This window comes from Gymnoscopelus braueri, assembly GCF_963280865.1.
Source record: "Gymnoscopelus braueri genome assembly, chromosome: 17".
Taxonomy (NCBI): domain Eukaryota; kingdom Metazoa; phylum Chordata; class Actinopteri; order Myctophiformes; family Myctophidae; genus Gymnoscopelus; species Gymnoscopelus braueri.
Window position 1 is genome coordinate 47,662,096 of NC_137617.1, and position 26,271 is coordinate 47,688,366.

Here is a 26,271-nt window from a genome sequence, read left to right on the forward strand (position 1 = left end):
TAGTATGCAAATGAGGCCACAGACCCCTATGTATGAGAACAGATAATATTGACACTGGGGGTCCCTGAAACCAGAGGCCACAGACCCCTTTGTAGAAACGTCTACGCTCTCATAGTTACACCTACCTATCCAAGGTGTTGCTGGGGACACCCTGGAATAGTGTCAAGGACCCCTGGGGGTCCCTGAACACACCCTTTGAGAAGAGGAAGATCAGATCGAGTTTTACAATGTGATAAAGGCTTATTTTCAAAGACCCACAGTTTGTTATGCATTATAGCATATAGGGACCCCTATAACTCTGAGTGTGCACATGGAACCATATGAACCTGTAAAGGCCGGCGCATGCTACCATGTTTGGTGGTTCACCTTATCACCGCGGTGGTTTGAAAACCTCAACATGACGTCACTGAGCCGCGGTGAAAGCGACTCACCGCTCACCCTGACACAAGTGACACGTCTCTCTGTTTTTACTGACCGAACTCACCCTATCGCCGCTGGCTCGCTCGAGCTGAATCCCGGGCAGTGTGATTGGCCTAGAAGTTGGGTGGGTGGTCCCCTTGGTTTAGCTTTTCCCCCTCTCCCATCATGGAAATTATACCCCCGGCGAAAGACGGGGGACTGGTTTGATTGATTGAATACTTGTTTTAGAAGGTTGCAGAGAAAAAGCACATGGAAGTACAGCTTACAATACAAGTGTGCCATCCAGGGCGGTTGGGACCCTCCGGGGTCCGCGACTCCGCGAGAGGGCCGGCGGAGGGCTCGTTGGACCCGGGTCGGCGGTGCACACGCGGCGGAGAGAGAGAGGGAGAGAGAGAGGGAGAGAGAGAGGGACCCCATTTGAAACAAGCCATTGCGGCTTTCCATTTTAGTTGACCTTGTTTGTAAACTGTACTTCCATGTGCTTTTTCTGTGCAAACTTCTGAATAAAGTATTCAATCAGAGAGAGAGAGAGAGAGAGAGAGAGAGAGAGAGAGAGAGAGAGAGAGAGAGAGAGAGAGAGAGAGAGAGAGAGAGAGAGAGAGAGAGAGAGAGAGAGAGAGAGAGAGCGCATCTGAACCAGAGGTAGGCAGGGTCAATCCTAAAGGACATCACCCTGACTATGAGCGCCTAGTATCAAAACCACCGTTTCGGTGGTCACCCCATCACCTCACCTCATTTGGTAGCATGCAGGGGCCTTAAGACACCATTAGGTTCCTAACTATCAAATATTTAGCTGGGGACCCCATAGAATCGTCTCAAGGACCCGTTGGGGTCCCTGAACCCCAAACATTTATATGTATTCCATTAGTCTCTATTTGATAGCTAAACTCATAGTGTTGGTTCACTTTACTGCAGTGATTCTCAACCATTTTAATTTCAAGGACCCCCAGTTTGACATGCATTAGGCTACGGACCCCCATTTAATGGCATTTCTATCCCTGGGACCCCAATTTATATTGTAAAATCTATGTTAATTCAACTCTGAGAGTGTACAAATGGACCCTAACGGGTCCATTTGGTTCCATTTGTACACTCTCAGAGTTACAGACCCATAAGAGTCCATTTGGTTCCATTTGTACACTCTCAGAGTTACAGACCCATAAGGGTCCATTTGGTTCCTATCCATCATTTAGCTGGGGACCCCCTGGAACCCCTTCAAGTACCCCTGGGGGTCCCCGGACCCCACTTTGAGAACCAATGCTTTACTGTATAATAACACATTTAGTTAGTAGTGTATGCTCTGTATGATAACAGCTCTGAAAACTTTGATGTCACTTTTTGTATACTTACTTACTTAGGCACATTATTGTATTTATGTTAGGAATACAACATATTGACTAAACTCTGTAACTGTAATTATTTTTCCAATAACATCTGTACAACTATGTCTGTTGAATTGTTAAAAAAAGAAGAAGTCAATACTCTCTCTGTTGTTATGTTTCCAAATTATGTGAATACAATCTCTGAAAATGAATCCTTCAATGTCACATCTATTCTCTATTTGTTCTATCCAGTGGTGGAAAAGGTACTAATAAGTAAAAGTATTAATACTGCAAAGTAGAAATACTCTGTTCCAAGTAAAAGTCAGGAATTCCAAATTTACTTGAGTAAAAGTACAAAAGTATTGGTATCAAAATGTACTTAAAGTACTAAAAGTAGACAGTACTCATTAAGAAGAAGTTTTGAAATGTATACAAATCTTTTCAAAATAGCAGATCTACAAGTTCTCAGGGTTAGGCTACTCATCTTTGTTTCCTTTATTGCCTTATAATTAGCTGAATTAGGAGCATAATGTGGATTAATAATGATGATTAAAAACTGACACGCATAATTCATTTCATTTCAGTATGCTGGTAGACGTTAGATTTGGTACAGAGTATTCAGTTGTGAACAAATCAGACCCAAAGGAGAAGCAAAACACATGATATTTTAAGATATATTTTATGTGGACAAAATACATTGTGACATGTGATATTACAGTAATTTGCCATCACCCGAGCCATCATGCTCATCCAACCCTAAGTATTCATCACATGCAACATAAACATGTAAGCCAATGTAAACACACCATTATGACGGACAATGACTTTCAATATTCTGTAAAGATTTGGTGAAATCCTGCATCGTCAATATCTATGCCATGGCATGATGGCAATCTATCCTCAATAGACAATAATCACACTAAAAAAACACTATAAATTGTAAAATCACACAAGCACCATATACGTATACACAGGCTGAATACAAGACTCAATTACAGAAACCAGGCAGATGGCTAAATATAAGCAAAAACAGTTGGTTACAGGCATCCACAGGTGAGCAGTCTATATTAGTAGCTTAATGACTAATATTCAAATTATATTGTCTTCTTTATGTCCAATGTATTTGTATTTTAGAGCATAAAGTTAACATTAGTATAACTAAATGCATTTAACATTAAAAAATATATACTTTTTCAGGATTTCAATTCAAAAATAGCAAAAAAAAATGAACAGGATTCCAATTCAAAAATTGCGAAAATAGCAGATCTACAAGCTCAAAACGCGTCGTAGTTGTAGATCGGCTACTTTTGTGTGACATAGAATGGTGACGTACGGCATTAATATACAAAATAAAGTGTGGCTCTCTGGAGTGAGTGTCGAAATATAGTGGACCTCTCCATCGTCAAAGTTGCCCCAACCCTGCTGTAGAATACAGAATAGACTGCTATAGTCTAAACTAGACAACACACTAACACACTAACCAGAACGTAGAGAAAGTCAACAGGAGTAAATGAACATTCAAGGACCGGCCAGCATTCATTTTTCACCAGTCCTTCACTATATGACTGGAGCTGACAGCAGAGGGCGCCCACAGCTACTGCTTTAACAGTGTTCACAGAGAAGCAAATGAACGACAGCTGAAGCATTGCGTCTTGCAGTGGTGGGAAAAAGCACTCAAATGTTTCACTTATAAGTAAAAGTATCAACACTGCAATGTAGAAATACTCTGTTACAAGTAAACGTCCGGATTTTAAAATGTACTGGAGTGAAAGTACAAAAGTATTGGTATCAAAATGTACTTAAAGTACCAAAAGTAGAAAGTACTCATTAAGTTTTAAAATGTATAAAATGTTTAAAAAAAACATAATTTGAAAATAGCAGATCTACAAGCCCACAATGTGTCGCGATGCTTGTAGATCTGCTATTTTCAAATGGCTGAAATGTAGCCTATATAGGGCTGAAGTGGGTAATGTATGTTTTGTAATAATAATCCAAATCTACAAAGTAACTACTACTAATCTACTTTAGTAACTAAAGTTTTCAAATAATTGTAGTGAAGTCAAAATATAACATTTGCCTCTGAGATATAGTGGAGTAGAAGTAAAAGTGGAAATTTGAAATACTCCAGTAAAGTAAAAAATACCTTAAAGTTGTACTTAAAGGTAGGGTAAGTGATTTACTTTGGTTAAAGTAAGTGTTAAATTGCTCTATATTGTGATAGTACTCATTGCTATAGAGTGTTTGTTCAGTAACAGTGTTAAATTGCTCTATATTGTGATAGTACTCATTGCTATAGAGTGTTTGTTCAGTAACAGTGTTAAATAGCTCTATATTGTGATAGTAATCATTGCTATAGAGTGTTTGTTCAGTTAAAGGAGTCTCCATGTCTCTCCAGCTCTTTATTAAACAGAAAATGCATTTTCAGTGCTTTCTCCTGATTGGCTTAAATGTTGTCACCTACCTGAAAATGTACTATATTCTGTTACTAAAGAGCTGGAGAGACCCATGTGACCCAACAAACGCTCTGCAGCAATGATTACTATCAGATTATAGCACTTTAACCTTTTTAACAAAAAACAAAAAAATTACCAACAAATATCACTTACCCTACCTTTAAGTACAGCACTTGAGTAAATGTACTTAGTTACTTTACACCACTGGTGTCTTGTGTTAGTATTCAGGACTCCATTCATTAAAGATGACGGCCAGGAACACGCCGACTGTTGCCACATAGAAAATGAAGAAAGCTTTGTCGATTCTTGTGGCCATTCTGGTCCAGTAACCAGGGCTGCCTCCTCCAGCTTCCTTGTTCTTAAAGAACAAAACCAGGTTCTTCTCCAGATCTCTCAGCTCATGCAGGATCACCTGGAATCCATGAGATTCCCCTTTGAGATTATTGTCCTGAAACACACATTAGATTAGATTATTTATATCGGTGTTTATTAAGTGGATGATAACTTGTCTAAAGAGTGGTATGTTTTACATTTGCTTTTTGGGCCAAAGATGTAAAAAAATATTTGTCCAAAGGTCATTTTTTTCTTCTACATTCATACACTACACACATGGTGACATGTATAATGGTGACATCATGCTAACCTCTTCAGCTGCACTCAGAGGCTGAAGATGGAGCGTTGTGGCTCCATCATCATCATCATCATCATCACCATCATCATCAGGGACTTTGCAAAAGCATGGAGGACACCACTTGCATCTCTTCTCTGAAATGACACACACAGTATGATTGATGATTATACAATTCAGAATATTCATGGCTGGGAATTTAGAACACTATTGAAGCCAGAGATTAACCCTTTAAGACCGGGAACGCATCTGTGTGTCATTTTAAGATTTCTTTGGCTATTCAAAAATAGCAGATATACAAGCTCATAGCTCGGCACAGCGTGAAAATGTGTGCAAATCTTTAGTTTGAATATATATATACTTTTTTAAAGCGAAAGTTTTTAACTCAAATCTTTGCTTCTGGGGATTTTACAAATGTCCTCTAAATCCTAACAGTTTTTTTTTATTTTTTATTTTGTACTCATGTTGCTATATTATCAATGGTTTTCAAACTTTTTTCACTTGGACACATCATCAGTATTGTTTCCTGGAGTCACTGGGTGTTTCGGTTCTTGCAATATATATATATATATATATATATATATATATTTTTTTTTTTTTTTTTTTTTTTCATTTGCCCTGTCGTTTGTTGAGTACGGCCATGTCATTTACTTTGATCTTGCACTTAAAAAAAAATATATATATATATATATTTTCTTTTTAATTATTATTATTATCCCACGATTTTTGTAACCCATTTTTTCATTCAGTGCCAATTGCCTAAGCTGTAATCCTGGGCACTACTCTCCCTCTGCCAGTCTGGGGAGAGCCCCAAACTGAGCTCATGCTTCCTTCAATGCATGAGGAGTGAGCTTATCACCTGGGAGTTTCCCCGGTAGGACGTGGCGCGTGGAAGGAACACGCTATTCCAACCAGTTCCTTTCCCTTCCTTCAGGCAGTATAAAGACCAGGATTACTGCATGTTTTTTTGTGAGGGTACCTACCCTAGGGGACTCGGGGATCTGGACTCTAACCCGCGATGTGCTGTCAGGCTACGTTGAGACTAGGTGCCTGGACTGCTACACCGGCGAACAGTCTGAGCCAGGCCTTGATCTTGCACTTTGTTACATTGCTTTAACACTACGTCTGCTAAATGCCTACATTATAATTGTAATTGTCTCCGTGTTGTAATGTCTCACCTCTGTCACAGCTGTAGCCTTTGGTCTCGTCCTCCTTCAGGTTGTGGTCTTTGTCTGTCTCTGTCTTCTGGGGGACAGAGTCTTTTTCCAACAGATACGTCACCAGAATAGCCTCCAACAGACTTAGCAGCATCAGAGCAAAACTCCCAATGCAGTAGGTCGCTGTGAGCAGGACGTAATTTGAAATAGCCTACATTATCATCTGTACTCATACTGTGTATATGAATGATACAACTGTATATAAAACAGATACATATGTATCCCTTGTAGGGCTGGCCCCAAACAGCCAAGGGATTGTTATGTTGACGTTCAGATCTCAATTAATTACTCACTTATTATCTTCCTCTGGTGTGCCTCCCCACGACACACCAGTTGTGCAATTGTCTACCAAACTTTGCACAAATGTAAGTCATGGGTTGGGACATTCAATAGGCTAGTGGGGGGTATGGGGAGTTGGGGGGGGGGGGGTGCATAGGATTGGGCCAAACACCCGCAGGGCACTTTTTTCTAGTAATCTAAAAAAAGTTTTGAACTTTGATTCCATATAAATAGCTTCAGGGCCAGCCCTAATCACAAGAGCATTACCTATGATTGGCATTCTGTTGGACGTGGCGGGCAGGATGTCGTTGAGAAGTAGTTGTAAAACTGTGACGGCCAGCAGCACGGTGACCTTAAAGCCCAGCTTCGTACCGCTGTCCGAGATCAGGAAAGACGCCATGTCTAGACACAAGAAGAACAAGACGGGCAACAGGAAGCTGACAATGTAGAGGATGGCCTTCCTCTTCATTGTGATCTAGGAGGAGATATAGAGGCAGTTCAGGTTTGACAAAATGCAACTGTAGCAGTTTACTAGAAAACATCCTAGCGTTTATGAACAATACCTACAGTGTAAACAATCCTATGCTGGGGTTTGTAGGTGGTCCCGTTGAGTTTGATGTATGTAAAGTTGTCAAACTCCCACTCTGGCTCGCCCCACATCACCATCGTGGTTAAGAATCTGGTGTAGTTTTTGTCATAGGCTGCTTTGAGCTCCAGTTCGTCAGCTGGTGAAGTAACAGGAGAAAACACAGAGGTAATCCAGACTCCAGGCAGACAAATACAATGAATGAGAATTAACATAAAGTTAGATGATTTAACAGTTGAGTCACTCACTGAAGTATATCACAGAGGCAAACGTGAGGTTGCAGGACTGAGTGTCGAAGGGGAACTTGTAGACGTTCATTCTGCAGCTGCTGACGACCACTTCATCACTCTTAACAAAGACTGTCCCATCATATCTAATGTGGATATAAGGGCTGACAGCAGCCCCACCCTCTAACCTGGAAGACAGACAGACATACAGACAGACAGACAGACAGACAGACAGACAGAGAGAGTTTAAAGGTTCTATGAAATTCATTTTCACTTTTTTTTATTTTTTATGTTTTTTGGGGGTTTTATGACCTCAATTACACCTAAACAATCGGAACTTTGAACATTCATTTTCTGTGGTCTGGGGTTTTCTGAATAATTAGGCTGAAAAGTAATCTGAGTTTGGCCCTTCGGCAGTGAGGTCACGGCCAATTAATCCCGCCCACTCTCCTCCTCGCCCCTCCCCTCCCCTATCCTTTCCTTTGGGGGGGAGGCGGAGCAGAGGCGATGATTGACAGGCAAAATCCCTCACCAGCGACACCTGCAGGCAAAGATTTCTTTTTTCATTGCAGTTGAAAAGGCTTTAGAAATGTGAGAGAAAAACACCTGCCATGGATCAATGGAGTGGAATTTTTTGTTAAAACTTTCTATACACGTTTGAAGGACCATGACAAAGACTTTTAATGTGTGGTAAAACTGAACGTCATGAAACCTATTTCAACATATTTGTATAGAACATTTCACAAATAAGTGTGTGAGTGTGTGTGTGTGTGTGTGTGTGTGTGTGTGTGTGTGTGTGTGTGTGTGTGTGTGTGTGTGTGTGTGTGTGTGTGTGTGTGTGTGTGTGTGTGTGTGTGTGTGTGTGTGTGTGTGTGTGTGCGTGCGTGCGTGCGTGCGTGCGTGTGTCCGTGCGCGTGCGTGCGTATTCCCACCTCTCATCGATGATGACGTCAGGCCTCCACAGCCATCCACTGGGTACAGAAACACGCTGAATTCCACAGAACTCAGAGGGATCCCAGGATATGAACTCATTTTTCCAATACTGCAGTAGAAGAACAAATCATATTGATAGCTCGTAGACATCATTACTTTATGTTCTTTTTGTCAACCACTCAGTCCTTCTTTACCTAGTAATCTAGACACGTGTTGGCTCTGTACTTCGTCCACATTTCAACCACAACGGGTCGCAGGAGAGATTTAATGCATTGCCAGTACATTTAACGTATATATTCTTTGCATTTCAGTTAAATGATGCCACAGGTTCTATTTGACAGAACCAAGGAATGTAACACAAGGGGGAGATGTAATGGCATTTAGGTGCCACAAGGTGGCTCTGTGGACTGTGTTTCTTTTTTGGGAGGTGGAGAATAGATGTGAGAGTAGCAGAATGGCTTGTGAGAGTTAGAGATTGTTCAACATTCCTGACGTTGCTCATCAATAGACAGCATATTTATATTTACACTGAAAATGTCTCCATTTGTTTTCAGAGAGTCCGAGGGTTCCCAAGGAGGCAAAAAGCCAATGCAAAAACAATAGAGGAGGGAAACAACTGTATACTGTACTTTTTGTTTAGGCAAATTGACAAATAATTGGCTTAATTAAATAACTTTTCCCCAGGCAGCAATGGTAAGTGTGTGAAGTCATGTCAAATATATACATATAATACGGGTATATCCTGACCCTTTCCTACATATTTGACATGATTTCACATCATTGCTGCCTGAGGAAGAGTTACACGTTGCTGAGTAGTCTTTAAGATTTTAAGCCAAATATTGTTTGATTGAAATTGATTGAAATATTGTCTTGTCCAGACTGTGTTTCTCACGTCCAAATTATACCACCTTGGTTGTTCATACTATACTGGATATCTACCCCTCTAGTCCAGATTAACCCTCCCCCCTTACAAAACAGAGTATATTATTAATCTGACATTGTTGAGCAAAAGTAGTGAAAATAGCCGATCTACAAGCTCATGCATCGTTGCATCATGCTGCGTTGTGAGCTTAGCACATTGGCAGTTTTTTCTATTTTTGAAAATAATTTTAAAGTGAAATTGGCCTGGTCTGTCTGTGGGTTTCTGAGATGGGAAGTAACAAACCGTAATAAAGTACTGTTTTCGGGTATCTGTACTTTACTGAGTAACTTTTTCTTTTACTCTTTTACATTTTAACACACGTATCTGTACTTTCTACTCCCTACATTTTCAAAACTGGCTCGTTACTTTAGTTTTAATACTAAATATCTAATTCCTGTAACTAGACTAAACAATAAAAGTAGTGTTGACTAATCATATACAACAATATACTCTTATTTTGATTTGTTTTGAGAATGTCGCATTTCTGCCATCAGGATGCTGGTCATGAACCTAAAGTAACCTTACGTCACAAGGCTTTCCACCACGGAGGAAATATAAACAAGAACTCACGTGGATTACAGTGTAAACGCAAGACTTTGTCCAAAGTTCATATTTACGATATGAAACCATGCTCCTGTGACTTAAACAATGTACAGTGTACACGTTGGAAGTGCGTTCTTTTTTAACCTTCGAAGCAGTAGGTGAGGTGGCAGTGGTTATTGTTAATTATCTCATGATGCTGGCTGAAGTAGTGCTACTGTGTGTAAGAGAATTAAAACACAGTCAGCACAACTGTTGCTTTGATTTAAAAAAAAAAAAAGTCTTCTTTAATAATCAGGTGCACAACTTTTCTGACAAATTTGGCTTGCGCACGCTCACACGCGTGTGTGTGGGTGTATGTAGGATAGAAGGATAGTATCTCACTGTGCTGTTTGATTGAAGTACAGTTGTTAATGTTATCTTGTTGTCTGTCTGTCTGTCTGTCTGTCTGTCTGTCTGTCTGTCTGTCTGTCTGTCTGTCTGTCTGTCTGTGGGAATTGCCATAATGTAACTGTGAAAATTACATATTTCTTATTAGGAATACATTTGTCTCCTGTGTTAACTGTGCATAATACAGTTTAGCTGAATAGGATGGGGTGGATCTACGCTACTGTATTTGAACATCAGTCATAATGGTGGTACAAATGGTGGCTGAATGTTTTCTGAGGTGGTACTCAGTCTAAAAAGGTTGAGAACCACTGCTGTATTAGATTTCAAGAGGTGGGTCTGCTTGCATGATTCATCACATCACAGATTGGAAACCAATCCTGGGCCAGTTATAAGACGTGTGTTTGGTGTGGATCTTTTAAGTTTAATAGCCTTTAAATTACATGTTACACTTGGCTTTGCACAGAAACATCCGGTAAAAATACTTTTACTCTTAAAGTACATTTCAGAGCCCGTACTTTTTCACTTTTACTTGAGTAATTATGTGAATGAGTACTTCTACTTCGTTTTTTTACACAAGTAATTGTACTTCTACTTGAGTACAGAATGTCAGTGCTTTTCCCATCTCTGGTGGGTTTTCTGAAAAGTAACCTTTTAGGATATTAATGGTTTCCATCCGACAGCAACGATAATGTATTCAGAACTCACCATTTCAATCCACAAGTATGAGATGAATTTCTGCTCTTTCTCAACCTAAGAATAAACACACACACACACACACACACACACACACACACACACACACACACACACACACACACACACACACACACACACACACACACACACACACACACACACACACACATGTGCATACATACAATAAGTACACAGTACAGCGGACCTCATGCAAATAAATAAATAAATATCATGGCTCCCTGGTTGCCCAGTGAGTTAACCATGTTAACTGTAGTTTTCCAATCCGGGGCATGACATTATCAAGCCCCCAGAACCCAGTGGTTTCATTGAAGCGAAATGGACACATGCTGGCCATTCATAGGTACTGCAGCTTAAAACGGCTGGGGCCACTGTACACAAACGAGCGAAAACGGTTTTGACCAATGGGCTCGACTCACGAGCTTGCGCACGGGGCCGCGCACCGAGGTGACGCAATACGTGTCACAGAAGCCCCCAAATAGGCCTCGCCCATCACATTTCACAACCCAGAAGGAGGGGTGATTTCGCCTCATGCACTGGGTGAGCAACTCAATGCAAGTGGATGGGAGGGGATATCCGGTGCCCTCTATTATTTTTAACTCATTCATTCATGGTCATTATAGAGCACCGAAGTCTGACATCACTGCCACTAGAGGGTGCTGTCCCCCTGGGTCACAGCGTAATTTTTCCCATAGGGGAATCTTAGATCGCGTCATATAAGAACTGTGTTTCGGAACAAGTCACCCCGGTGATTTACTCACATGGATATGAAGCATCAACTGACTGTGAAAAAGTACTAATTTATCAAAGAGTCCGAAAATCTTATTTATTTTTTTCCAAACACAGACGTTATCAATCGTAACTCAATCATAAACGACACAGAGTCACATACCTGACAGAATCCCCGGGGTGGTATGTTTATTTTTGGAACACAGTTCTTGACACGATCTAAGATTCCCCCTATTGGGATTCCAATACAACAAATAACGCCCTAACCCAGGGGTAGTGGGAGTGACGTCAGGACTTCGGCACTCTATAGGCAAACATTCTTAAACAAAGCAGAACTAGCACGTATGCAAGCTCAAAACATGTCAGATCAGCTGTTTTCACTGACATGATGAAGTATAAAATATCATCAGAGGGGTTATGGAAGTAAAGTTAATTTGTTAATTAGTAACTTTGAGTACTTAGAAAAGCGCTATATACATTTCAGGTATTATTATTATTAATCAACAGTCACATAACTGCATCAGGCTTATCAGGTGATACGTGTGGCATTTACTCTCTCTGCCATCACTTTGTTCTGTCTTCATTGTCCAGTGTCCATAGACAAGAAATGCCTTGAAAACACAGCGTTCACTTACCACGTCTAAAATGGCGTTGAGCGCCACATCCAGCCACACCACGGTGGGTTCGGTGTGGTCTAGAACGGGCCGCGTTGCCATGTACGTTCTGTTTTCTTCTTGCATGTTCATGTTCAGGTGTTTTAAAATGTCAAGGTAACTACACTTGATACCTGAAACAGAGTAAACACAACTATGAATGAGAAGAAGTGTTAAAAAAAAGTCTGCAAATATGTACCACACACAAAATATCCATTAGCTGTGGTCATTGAGAGGCCCGATAGAGCATAGCAGTGGCAGCCATTTTGTGGTTCCAGAGATAGCAAGCCCATTCATTCATTATCTATATAAATTATTTTAAGCCTGGAACCAAGCCATCCAGGCTCCTGGTGAAGCATGACCATAAAACATTTGATTCTGTAATATTAAAATGTTTCTTGACACAGAATCAAATGTTTTATGGTTGCTTACGTGAATTTCTGTTGACTAACTCATTCAACACTATTGTGCTCACGTGTAATCTGATAGGCTCTCTGGTCGGCATTCCAGATATCTGCAGATGACGATTCCCCTAAAAATAAAACATATGTGTGCGTGTGTGTGTGTGTCATTATTATTATTTTTTGGTATACATCGTCTCTGTCGGGTGGAAACCTCATACAGTGTGTCCAAACCTGTTACTTTTCAGGATTGAAATAAAAAAATAGCAAAAGTAGCAGATCAACAAGCTCAAAATGTATTTTGTGTGACGCTGTAGTATGATCAAAAAAGCAAAATATGGAGATGAAGAGGTTTCTGCCCGACAGCAATAAAACATACACAATATACAACACTATACACCCTCAGCAGTGCTGAGGTGTATTGAAAATGGTCCTCATCTTGGATTTTTGCATGGCCAGTGCCTTTTTCCATAAGATTAGCCCTTACAGAGTATTTGTGCCAAATTGTGTCCTTGTATCACGACCTGAAAGATTATATCACTATCTGCTCTGCTAAGTTGGCGGCCATCTTGAAAACATGGTCGCCATCTTTGATTTTTGACTGGCCAGTGGCTTTTTCCATAAGAGTGGCCCTTAGAGAGTAGGTGTGCCAAATGTCATGCTTGCATCACAAAGTGAACGATTATGTCATTAATCTGCTGCATTTTCTGTTTAACCCATTAAGCCCTGAGGCCGACTCTAAAAATGTTTTCTAAATCCTAAAGGTTTTTTTTTTAACATTAAAAAACATATATACATATAAAATATAAAAAATATTAAAAGTATAAAAACAAACAAAATGTCGTTCCAAGGACCCTCAGAAGCAAAGATTTGAGTTACAAATGTTTAAAAAATAGCAGATCTACAAGCTCACAGCGCGGCACCCGGTGCCAAGCTATGAGTTTGTATATCTGCTATTTTTTAATAGCCAAATTAATCTTAAAATGACGTTCCCGGTCTAAACTGATTAATAAAGAGCTGGAGAGACATGGGAGACTCCTTTTACTGAACAAACACTCTATAGCAATGAGTACTAGCAGAATATAGAGCTATTTAACACTTATTTTAACCAAAGTAAATGTCTTAACTGTGAGGATGCACTGGAATATTTTAACTTGAAATTACATTTCAGTCATCATTTTAGTCTTGGTCAGTGTAATCAACATTAACACGGAGGTCACTCCCTTAATGGGCATCATTATGGCCACTCAAAAAAAAAGTAAACAAAGCACGCACGTCTGAACAATAAAGTCCTAGGGGCTGGGCAGAGGAACACTCCAAAAAGGGAAATAAAGTCTGCACACTGGATCAAACTCCACAAGTGATTTTGATTGAATTACCAGCAATTCAATAAAAATCACCAATTTAATTAAATCACTGGCGGAGCTTGATCCAGTGTGTCAATTACATTTTCATTTGCACCATTATGGTCACTCTCATTAGGATTTCAAGTAGAAGATTGCTCTGTTTGTTACTGTTTGGCTTTTTGCCAACTTAGCTACACTGACTGTCTGATTCATTTCATGGAGAAATCCTAAAATGTTTAATGTAGAAATTGCTTAATCAAAGCAAAATACACAGAATGTATCACACACACACACACACACACACACACACACACACACACACACACACACACACACACACACACACACACACACACACACACACACACACACACACACACACACACACATATTACTGTACATGCTGGTAACTATTTGTTTCCTTCTTTTCTTTCTCTTTTTGTCACTATAATGATTTTTTTTCTCTCAGAATGAGGTTGATATTTCAGCATGATTAAAGCCATCAACCTGTAAGAATGAGGCGTCAACTATTATGCATAGTTTGATGTGAAATATCCACCAACATATTTGTGTGTGTAACCTGTATGTTTCATAGAAAGGGAGAGGATGGCTTTTTCCTCAACATACTGTATGAATTTCTGTTGAATGTCATGCAATACAATTCTACTCACCTTTGGCACCTTGCACACCTAGCCTGGGTGCTGCAGTTAATGAATCAGCTGAACCTGGCACCAGGGATATTTGGTTTAGTATGGATAGCTTGCAACAATTAACCCTGCATTGACTAAAAGAGCTGAACATGAACACTCAGAATATGAAGGATGTTGGAATGATTGAGTACTAGATGCGAGCAGTGGTGTAAAGTAATTAAGAACATTTACTCAAGTACCGTACTTCAGTACAATTTTGAGGTATTTTTACTTTACTGGAGTATTTCCAATTTCCATTACTTTTACCTCTACTCTGTTACATCTCAGAGGCAAATATTATACTTTTACTCCACTACAATTATTTGAAAACTTTAGTTACTAGTTACTTTGTAGATTTTGATTATCTTTACAAAACATACATTAACCACTTGTTCAGCCCTATATACATTTCGGCCATTTGAAAATAGCCGATATATGCGACGCATTGTGAGCTTGTGTAAAAAAAAAAAGTTCTCTATGAAACTTCTTCTATTTGCCTTATTTACTGTACTAAACATGTGATATGAAAATACAATTTTTCATGAAAATGTAAATTTTTACCCAGGGCCTTCGGGTGAAAGTGACCCGAAGGCCCTGGGTGTGACTAAAACACGAAGACCCTACGAAGGTTAAGTAACGAGAGAGAGAGAGAGAGAGAGAGAGAGAGAGAGAGAGAGAGAGAGAGAGAGAGAGAGAGAGAGAGAGAGAGAGAGAGAGAGAGAGAGAGAGAGAGAGAGAGAGAGAGAGTAATTAATAATTAATTGTAATTAAGTACAATTTTGAGGTATCTGTACATTACTTGAGTATTTCCAATTTCCAATACTTTTACTTAACTACATCTCAGAGGCAAATATTGTACTTATATTCCGCTACAATTGTTTGAAAACATTAGTTACTAGTTACTTTGCAGATATAAATTATGATGTAATGAAAAATACATTAACCACTTTAGCCCTATTTCATACATAGGCTAATTGAAAATAGCCGATCTACAAGCTCACAACGCGTCGCATCGTTGTGAGCTTGTAGTTCCGCTATTTTCAAAATGTTAGTACTTTTACTTTTGGTACTTTAAGTACATGTTAATGCCAATACTTTTGTACCTTTACTCAAGTACATTTTTAATTCTGGACTTATACTTGTAACAGAGTATTTCTATAGTGCAGTATTGGTACTTTTACTTAAGTAAAGAATTTGAGTACTTTGAGTCCGCGGACCCCCCCCCCCCCCTTAGGGGTCCCTGGAGACCCTTGGGGGTCCCTGCAGACACGGCGAAGGAAAACTGTAAAGCCACAGCCACGCATGCAAGATGTTGCACATGAACTCTGCAGCCGCACAGAGGCGCTCCAACACAAACACTCTGACATTAAGCTTCACACAACAAACATCAGCACTACACACAACCTTCACCACTCTAACGTTCATTGTTGACAAAGTGATTGCACAGCCGCTTCAGGCATGACAACCACGTTAGCGTTAGCTACATGCTAACGTTGAAAGTGCGTTAGCCGCATGCTAAAGGCTCATGTTAAGCACCCTTGGGAAGTAAGCAGTGAAATACAACGATCGCTATCACAGTAGTGGACATAAACATGCGTTACATTAGTAGGAGGCTGCAGTAACCTCAAAGTGTTGACAATATGAATGACAGGGCGATTTATTAGAGACATGACGGTGATTGTGCTATCCAGCTAGGCTCGGTGCACTCGACAGACACGGGCGCGAGGTCATAGATATAGAAACCTAGATACCTCATTGGCCTCTGCAGTTCATTGGAGCGACTGGTATCTCAATACAAGGCTCTTCCGCAGGGCTGTTTCACTACTGACCAATCACATCGCGTTGACTACTGGCCAATCACAGCGTGTCTAACTGACTAGTTGCTGCGCGAGAGAAAAGACCCGCCCCACCTGCCTCTGATTGGCTCAAAAAATCGTGAATATGTTTGCCAATCTCTGAATACATTTTTTTTTAATGTATTTTTTTACTAAAATCTTTGCTTCTGGGGGGTCCCTGGAACAACATATTTTGAGATGGGGGTCCGCGGCCAAATACATACCATTTTGTGGTCCTTGACATGAAAACCACTGATATTATAGCAACAACAGCTTTTTCATAGAATTTTTGTTAGGATTTAGAAGACAATTGTAGAATCCCAAAGATGCAAAGATTTGAGTTAAAAAATGTCGCTTTAAAAAAATATATATTCAAAGATTTGCAAAAAAATCCCATGATTTTTCTAAAAATAGCTGATATACAAGCTCATAGCGCGGCACTCGGTGCCGCGCTATGAGCTTGTATATCTGCTGTTTTTTTAATTGCCCAAAGAAATCAAAAAATGACACTCCCGGTCTGAATGGGTTAACAGCACATGACTTCATGATGAAGTGTACTTTGCTTTGAAAACGGTTGAGACTGAAACTCCAACAGCAAACTGGTTACTGTGTGTAGAATAATATCATTCATTAACTCCTGTTCAAATTGATCAATTGAGTGTCTAAAAGTTAGGATTTAGTACTCCAAAAGCCTCTATGATGGTTTAATACCTAGTCATCCGAAGAGATCTGATGTCTTTTGAAAACATATTTTGACAATTTATCTCAGATAAACTGTAACCCAAGGGGATAACTCGTTAATTCATCAAGTGAATTACATGAAACATAAGTGACCAACATAAATAATCAATTTTAGACAATAAAACATGGAGCTTACTTGAACAGATCACACCAGCATCTTCAGCATGGGAGCAGTAATGAACTCCATATCCACTGTGACTGCAGGCATCAAGGAACCTCTCATGGCCCAAACACTCAATCTCACTCAACCAGATTTTACCAAGGCCTTCACCAAAGACCCCCCCCGTTTTGGCGGTCAGAGCTGTTCCACAGCCCACCTGTCTACACACTACTTCAGCATCATTGAGATCCCAGAAACTATCACATATTGTTCCCCACTGGCCTTCATGATAAACCTCCACTCTACCAGAGCATCCATCAGGACCATTCACAAGTTTTACCTGCGGAGAACCTGAGGATAGAAATATACAGTTAACAGATATTACAACATGACATGTACAATAATAATAATAATAAAAATAATAATAATAATAATAAATGTAATAATAATAATAATAATAATAACTATTATTGTTATTGTTATTGTTATTATTATTATTATTATTATTATTATTATTATTATTATCATTATTATGTACTGTTTATGCTTTCATTTACAACTGATTACCACAGTAACCTTCCTAAAGAAAAGCTGTATGTGTATAAAAGGCACAGAAGGCCCAACAGATGTAATGATTATCTAAACCTACCTGTACACTTCAGAGCAACATTGTCACATGCTGCAGGGTGGGTCTGAAGTGAGCAGTCTGCGATAGAGGTCTCATTACCTAAACACCTGCTTGTAAACCCTCTCAGCCCTTTGCTTTCACCAAAGTAAGGTTTTACTTGGGGACTGACTGGATCTCCACATTCTAGCTCTCTACACGTCAACACAGCCTTGCTTGAGCTCCAGTCATTACTACAAAGTTTCACCCACTCATCGTTGTGGAAGACTTCCGCTCGACCAGAGCAACGGTCGGTGCCGTTGACCAGCCTGGCTTTGTCTGGAAATCAGTAAAAAACACATTTAAAAGTGTCAGAAATGCAAAGGTTCAAGGACAGGTTTACATGACTTGAGCTGAAAATATGTTTTCAGGGTCCAGAAGTGGCTAGAAAAAATGGAGCAGTATAATTTAACCCATTCAATCCGGCAACGCGTCTGTGTCACTTTAAGATTCCTTTGGCTATTCAAAAATAGCAGATATACAAGCTCATAGCGCGGCACGAGTGCCGCGTAGATTTGCTATTTTAGAAAAAACTTGAATTTGTTTGCCAATCTTTTAATATATTTTTTTTAATATATTTTTTTACTCAAATCTTTGCTTCTGGGGGGTCCCTGGAACAACATATTTTGAGATGGGGGTCCGCGGCCAAATACATATCATTTTGTGGTCGTTGACATGAAAACCACTGATATTATAGCAACAACAAGTTTTTCATAGAATTTTTGTTAGGATTTAGAAGACAATTGTATAATCCCCCAGAAGCAAAGATTTGAGTTAAACATTTTGCTTTAAAAAAAAATATATATATATATATTCAAAGATTTGCAAAACAATCCCATGATTTCTCAAAAAAATAGCAGATCTACAAGCTCATAGCACGGCACTCGGTGCCACGCTATTAGCTTGTGTATCTGCTGTTTTTTAATAGCTCAAAGAAATCAAAGATTGACACTCCCGGTCTGAATGGGTTAACAGCACATGACTTCATGATGAAGTGTACTTTGCTTTGAAAACGGTTGAGACTGAAACTCCAACAGCAAACTGGTTACTGTGTGTAGAATAATATCATTCATTAATTCCTGTTCAAATTAACCAATTGAGTGTCTAAAAGTTAGGATATAGTACTCCAAAAGCCTCTATGATGGTTTAATACCTATAGACATCCAAAGATATCTGATGTCTTTTTTTTTTTTTTATCTCAGATAAACTGTAATCCAAGTGGATAACTCGTTAATTCATCAAGTGAATTACATGAAACATAAACAGAAGCGAACAACATAAATAATCCATGGCAGACAATAAAACATGGAGCTTACTTGAGCAGATCACACCAGCATCCTCAGCATGCGAGCAGCCAGTATCTCCATATCCACTGTGACCGCAGGCATCAAGGAACCTCTCATGGCCCAAACACTGCATACCATACAACCAGGTTTTACCAAGGCCTTCACCAAAGAACGCCCCCGTTTTGGCTGTCAGAGCTGTTCCACAGCCCACCTGTCTACACACTACTTGAGCATCATTGAGATCCCAGTAACCATCACATATTGTTCCCCACTGGCCTTCATGATAAACCTCCACTCTACCAGAGCATCCATCAGGACCATTCACAAGTTTTACCTGTGGAGAACCTGAGGACAGAAATATAAAGTTAAAACATTAACTAGAAAATGTGCTCCTCGGAGCACAAGTCTCCGCCAGCAGACCCGTGCTATTTTAATCAAATGAAATCACTTACCCTATCTTTAACCATAGTTCTCTAGGAATGTTCTAATTCTTACGTGAAATTGAACATGTTACTATATCATAGCAATTATATTATCATAACATTTGCTGCTTCTTCAGTTTGCATAATGGGAGTTAGTTTCATTGTGTGATCTCAGCCTCTCCTGTCTAAGCTATTTATATATTTATATTACATATTGTGATGTCACGTGAAACTGACCAATGTTAGGTGTTCTCAGAGAGACACACACACGCACGGACGGGTGATTTGTACTGGAAGGTACTGTTCCAATCAAGACTGATTGATCCTGTCTTACCTCACTTCAAAAACATAAATGGCTTTTTGAAGTGACACACCTATTTATAGGATTTTATTTCGTCATGCGTCCCTCTAGCCAATCAAAGGCATTGGTGTCAACATATTGACTCGTGTCACGTGGAGCTTGACCAATGTTAGCTTGGCTAGGAGGGAGGTGAACACACGGCGGGGCGAAGCGAAAACATACTCTCCGCCTCCGGCGGAGACAATAATAATAGTAATAATAATAATAATAATAATAATAATAATAATAATAATAATAATAACAATATATAGGCTACAAATAAAATACATTATTGTCTCCGCCGAAGGTGGAGAATATGTTTTCGCTTTGTGTGAGCAAACATTGTTAGCCAAGCTAACATTGGGCAAGCTCCACGTGACACGTGTCAATATGTTGACACCAATGCCTCTGATTGGCTAGAGGGACGCGTGACGAAATAAAATTCTATAAATAGGTGTGTCACTTCAAAAAGCCCCTACTTTTTGAAGTGAGGTAAAACAGGATCAATCAGACTTGATTGGAACAGTACCTTCAGTAAGTCCAAGTCACCCGTCTGTGCGTGTGTGTTTCCCTCTGAGAACACCTAACATTGGTCAAGCAAAGGCGCAGAAGGCCAAAGCTAAGAAAGCATACTCATCTACAATTGTAACACAGAAGAGGACTAGAGTTGAAATGATCCCACAACAAAGCCGAAGTCTTAATACGTGTCAATATGTTGACATCAATGTCTCTGATTGGCTAGAGGGACGCATGACGAAATACAATCCTATAATAAAAAGGTGTGTCACTTCAAAAAGCCGTTTACGTTTTTGAAGCGAGGTAAGACAGGATCAATCAGTCTTGATTGGAACAGTATCTTCTAGTCCAAATCACCCGTCCGTGCGTGTGTGTGTCCCTTTGAGAACACCTGACATTGGTCAAGCAAAGGCGCAGAAGGCCAAAGCTAAGAAAGCATACTCATCTACAACAGTAACACAGAAGAGGACTAGAGTTGAATTGATCCCACAACAAGGCCGAAGTCTTAATACGTGTTAATATGTTGACACCAATGCCTTTGATTGGCTAGAGGGATGCATGAGGGATGCATGACGAAATACAATTCTATAAATAGGTGTGTCAACTGACCGCTTCTAAGGATGAGAACGCCATCAGTAAATCTGAAAGACACTACATATTCAGTCGCCCCTGCAGAACACCAAAAACCACGCGCATTCTATCTAGACGACAAGTTTGAAGAATTGGCAAATCCATCAAAGTACCCTTATGGCCGTGGTGGTTTAAAAACAGAAAGAGAAAAAGACATCACACAGAGAAAATATTTTACGCCTTTTGCACTATGATGATGATATTATGAAATTAGAACATTCCTAGAGAACTATGGTTAAAGATAGGGTAGGTGATTTCATTTGATTAAAATAGCACGGGTCCGCTGGCGGAGACTTGTGCTCCGAGGAGCACATTTTCTAGTTATTATTGTTATTATTATTATTATTATTATTATTATTATTATTATTATTATTATTATTATTATTATTATTATTATATACTGTTTATGCTTTCATTTACAAATGATTACCACAGTAACCTTCCTAAAGAAAAGCTGTATGTGTATAAAAGGCACAGAAGGCCCAACAGATGTAGTGATTATCTAAACATACCTGTACACTTCAGAGCAACATTGTCACATGCTGCAGGGTGGGTCTGAAGTGAGCAGTCTGCGATAGAGGTCTCATTACCCAAACACCTGCTTGTAAACCCTCTCAGCCCTTTGCTTTCACCAAAGTAAGGTTTTACTTGGGGACTGACTGGATCTCCACAGTCTAGCTCTCTACACGTCAACACAGCCTTGCTTGAGCTCCAGTCATTACTACACAGTTTCACCCACTCATCGTTGTGGAAGACTTCCACTCGACCAGAGCAGCGGTCGGTGCCGTTGACCAGCCTGACTTTGTCTGGAAATCAGTTAAAAACACATTCAAAAGTGTCAGAAATGCAAAGGTTCAAGGAAAGGTTTACATGACTTGAGCTGAAAATATGTTTTCAGGGTCCAGAAGTGGCTAGAAAAATGGAGCAGTATAATTTAACCCATTCAATCCGGCAACGCGTCTGTGTCACTTTAAGATTCCTTTGGCTATTCAAAAATGGCAGATCTACAAGCTCATAGCGTGGCACAGAGTGCCGCGCTATGAGCTTGTAGATCTGCTATTTTAGAAAAATCGTGAATATGTTTGCCAATCTTTGAATACATTTTTTTTGTAATATTTTTTTTACTCAAATATTTGCTTCGGGGGGGTCCCTGGAACAACATATTTTGAGATGGGGTCCGTGTCCAAATACATATTATTTTTTGGTCCTTGACATGAAAACCACTGATATTATAGCTATTGTTTTTTCTTAGAATTTCTAGTTTTTTTGTTTTTTGATTTAGAAGACAATTGTAGAATCCCCCAGAAGAAAAGATTTGAGTTAAAAAAATGTGCTTTAAAAATATATATATTCAAAGATTTACAAAAAAATCCCAAGATTTTTCAAAATATGAGCTTGTATATCTGCTGTTTTTGAATAGCCCCAAGAATTAGAAAAAATGACACTCCCGGTCTGAATGGGTTAACAGCACATGACTTTATGATGAAGTGTACTTTGCTTTGAAAACGGTTGAGACTGAAACTCCAACAGCAAACTGGTTACTGTGTGTAGAATAATATCATTCATTAACTCCTGTTCAAATTGACCAATTGAGTGTCTAAAAGTTAGGATATAGTACTCCAAAAGCCTCTATGATGGTTTAATACCTATAGTCATCCATAGAGATCTGATGTCTTTTGAAAACATATTTTGACAATTTATCTCAGATAAACTGTTATCCAAGTGGATAACTTGTTAATTCATCAAGTGAATTACATGAAACATAAACAGAAGTGAACAACATAAATAATCCATGACAGACAATAAAACATGGAGCTTACTTGAACAGATCACACCAGCATCCATAGCATGGGAGCAGCCACCACGTCCATATCCATAGTGACTGCAGGCATCAAGGAACCTCTCATGGCCCAAACACTTCATACCATTCAACCAGACTTTACCAAGGCCTTTACCAAAGAACGCCCTCCTTTTGGCTGTCAGAGCTGTTCCACAGCCCACCTGTCTACACACTACTTGAGCATCATTGAGATCCCACCAATCATCACATATTGTTCCCCACTGGCCTTCATGATAAACCTCCACTCTACCAGAGCATCTATCAGGACCATTCACAAGTTTTACCTGCGGAGAACCTGAGGACAGAAATATAAAGTTAAAAGATATTACTACATGACAAGTACAATAATAATAATAATAATAATAATAATAATAATAATAATAATAATTACTATTATTATTATTATTACCACCCTTAACACATTGAATGCCAATCGCGTAGATCTACGCGAACCTATTTAAAGCCGCAGCGTGCCAGTCGCGTAGATCTACGCGAACCGCCGATTCCCATGTTAATCGCCCAAGGTGCACTTTCCGAATTTTTTTGATCCATTTCCGGTTTCTGGTTTCCGGTCGGAAACGGAATTATTCGGGTTCCGGTTTTTTCGATCGTATCCGCTTCCTGTCTGGGATCCTGTTTAAAACTCGATTTTCTCGGTTTGTTGTTTTTCTCCTCGCTGATCACTGTTTAGCGTGTATCGGCTGTAGCTTCAAGATGGCGGCTCGCATTTGGAAACTGTTTTCGCTGGACGTTTCTCACGGATCCGCTGTGTGTTTAGAACCAAATGAACGCGCACTTTTAACTTATTTAGCGAGGTCTGTGGCGACATGATAAAAACAAAAAAACAACAATAAAACGCTGGCACTGGTGAGTACATTATGAGATTAAACTCTGGCATGGAATGTGTTAATAATAGTAATAATAATAATAATATAACGACAATAATAATAATAACGATAATACATGTTTTAATGCTAAAAGAAATATAATAATAATAATTATTATTATTATTATTATTATTATTATTACATTTATTATTATTATGATGTACTGTTTATGCTTTAATTTACAAATGATTAACACAGTATCCTTCCTAAAGAAAAGCTGTATGTGTATAAAAGGCACAGAAGGCCCAACAGATGTAATGATAATAAAAACATACCTGTACACTTCAGAGCAACATTGTCACATGCTGCAGGGTGGGTCTGAAGTGAGCAGTCTGCGATAGAGGTCTCATTACCCAAACACCTGCTTGTAAACCCTCTCAGCCCTTTGCTTTCACCAAAGTAAGGTTTTACTTGGGGACTGACTGGATCTCCACATTCTAGCTCTCTACACGTCAACACAGCCTTGCTTGAGCTCCAGTCATTACTACACAGTTTCACCCACTCATCGTTGTGGAAGACTTCCACTCGACCAGAGCAACGGTCAGTGTCGTTGACCAGCCTGACTTTGTCTGGAAATCAGTAAAAAACACATTTAAAAGTGTCAGAAATGCAAAGGTTCAAGGAAAGGTTTACATGACTTGAGCTGAAAATATGTTTTCAGGGTCCAGAAGTGGCTAGAAAAAATAGAGCAGTATAATTTAACCCATTCAATCCGGCAACGCGTCTGTGTCACTTTAAGATTCCTTTGCCTATTCAAAAATAGCAGATATACAAGCTCATAGCGCGGCACTCGGTGCCGCGCTATGAGCTTGTAGATCTGCTATTTTAGAAACAATGTGAATATGTTTGAATACAAATATTTTTTTAATTTATTTTTACTCAAATCATTGCTTCTGGGGGTCCCTGGAACAACATATTTTGAGATGGGGGTCCGCGGCCAAATACATATCATTTTGTGATCGTTGACGTGAAAACCACTGATATTATAGCAACAACAAGTTTTTTTTGTTAGGATTTAAAAGACAATTGTCGAATCCCCCAGAAGCTAAGATTTAAGTCAAAAAATGTCACTTTAAAAAAATATATATTGAAAGATTTGCAAAAAAAATTAGCAGATATACAAGCTCATAGTGCGGCACTCGGTGCCGCGCTATGAGCTTGTATATCTGCTATTTTTGAATAGCCCAAAGAAATCAAAAAATGACACTCCCGGTCTGAATGGGTTAACAGCACATGACTTCATGATGAAGTGTACTTTGCTTTGAAAACGGTTGAGACTGAAACTCCAACAGCAAACTGGTTACTGTGTGTAGAATAATATCATTCATTAATTCCTGTTCAAATTGACCAATTGAGTGTCTAAAAGTTAGGATATAGTACTCCAAAAGCCTCTATGATGGTTTAATACCTATAGTCATCCAAAGAGATCTAATGTCTTTTGAAAACATATTTTGACAATATATTTCAGATAAACTGTTATCCAAGGGGATAACTCGTTAATTCATCAAGTGAATTACATGAAACATAAACAGAAGTGAACAACATAAATAATCCATGACAGACAATAAAACATGGAGCTTACTTGAACAGATCACACCAGCATCATCATAATGGGAGCAGCCACCACGTCCATAGCCATAGTGACTGCAGGCATCAAGGAACCTCTCATGGCCCGAACACTTCATACCACTCAACCAGATTTTACCAAGGCCTTCACCAAAGAACGCCTTCCTTTTGGCTGTCAGAGCTGTTCCACAGCCCACCTGTCTACACACTACTTGAGCATCATTGAGATCCCACACATCATCACATATTGTTCCCCACTGGCCTTCATGATAAACCTCCACTCTACCAGAGCATCCATCAGGACCATTCACAAGTTTTACCTGCGGAGAACCTGAGGACAGAAACTTAGTTAAAAGATATTACAACATGGAATGTACAACAATAATAGTAATAGTAATAGTAATAGTAATAGTAATGATAATAATAATAATAATAATAATAATTATTATGTACTGTTTATGCTTTAATTTACAAATGATTACCACAGTAACCTTCCTAAAGGAAAGCTGTATGTGTATTAAAGGCACAGAAGGCCCAACAGATAGATGTAATGATAATAAAAACATACCTGTACACTCCAGAGCAACATTGTCACATGCTGCAGGGTGGGTCTGAAGTGAGCAGTCTGCGATAGAGGTCTCATTACCCAAACACCTGCTTGTAAACCCTCTCAGCCCTTTGCTTTCACCAAAGTAAGGTTTTACTTGGGGACTGACTGGATCTCCACATTCTAGCTCTCTACACGTCAACACAGCCTTGCTTGAGCTCCAGTCATTACTACACAGTTTCACCCACTCATCGTTGTGGAAGACTTCCGCTCGACCAGAGCAACGGTCGGTGCCGTTGACCAGCCTGACTTTGTCTGGAAATCAGTAAAAAACACATTTAAAAGTGTCAGAAATGCAAAGGTTCAAGGACAGGTTTACATGACTTGAGCTGAAAATATGTTTTCAGGGTCTAGTAGTGGCTAGAAAAATGGAGCAGTATAATTTAAC

The 26,271-nt window shown here is 39.4% G+C and overlaps 1 protein-coding gene across 1 annotated transcript in view; it reads right to left on the reverse strand.

The window, feature by feature from the left end:
• Window positions 1-2,321: 2,321 nt before the first annotated feature.
• Window positions 2,322-26,271, reverse strand: part of LOC308105446 (scavenger receptor cysteine-rich type 1 protein M130-like) — a 30,771-nt gene continuing 6,821 nt past the window's right edge. Inside the window, exons 4-22 of the mRNA XM_080456173.1 lie at window positions 25,845-26,138; window positions 25,293-25,607; window positions 23,986-24,279; window positions 22,804-23,118; window positions 21,496-21,789; window positions 19,106-19,420; window positions 17,775-18,068; window positions 17,162-17,476; window positions 14,432-14,485; window positions 12,489-12,545; window positions 11,996-12,147; window positions 10,623-10,667; window positions 8,065-8,174; window positions 7,154-7,320; window positions 6,887-7,044; window positions 6,587-6,794; window positions 6,002-6,163; window positions 4,839-4,960; window positions 2,322-4,643 (exon numbers count right to left, since the gene is read on the reverse strand). Of these exons, the coding sequence (XP_080312299.1) occupies window positions 4,413-4,643; window positions 4,839-4,960; window positions 6,002-6,163; window positions 6,587-6,794; window positions 6,887-7,044; window positions 7,154-7,320; window positions 8,065-8,174; window positions 10,623-10,667; window positions 11,996-12,147; window positions 12,489-12,545; window positions 14,432-14,485; window positions 17,162-17,476; window positions 17,775-18,068; window positions 19,106-19,420; window positions 21,496-21,789; window positions 22,804-23,118; window positions 23,986-24,279; window positions 25,293-25,607; window positions 25,845-26,138 (3,902 nt within the window). The 3' untranslated portion in view covers window positions 2,322-4,412. The remainder of the gene's footprint in view (window positions 4,644-4,838; window positions 4,961-6,001; window positions 6,164-6,586; window positions 6,795-6,886; window positions 7,045-7,153; window positions 7,321-8,064; window positions 8,175-10,622; window positions 10,668-11,995; window positions 12,148-12,488; window positions 12,546-14,431; window positions 14,486-17,161; window positions 17,477-17,774; window positions 18,069-19,105; window positions 19,421-21,495; window positions 21,790-22,803; window positions 23,119-23,985; window positions 24,280-25,292; window positions 25,608-25,844; window positions 26,139-26,271) is intronic.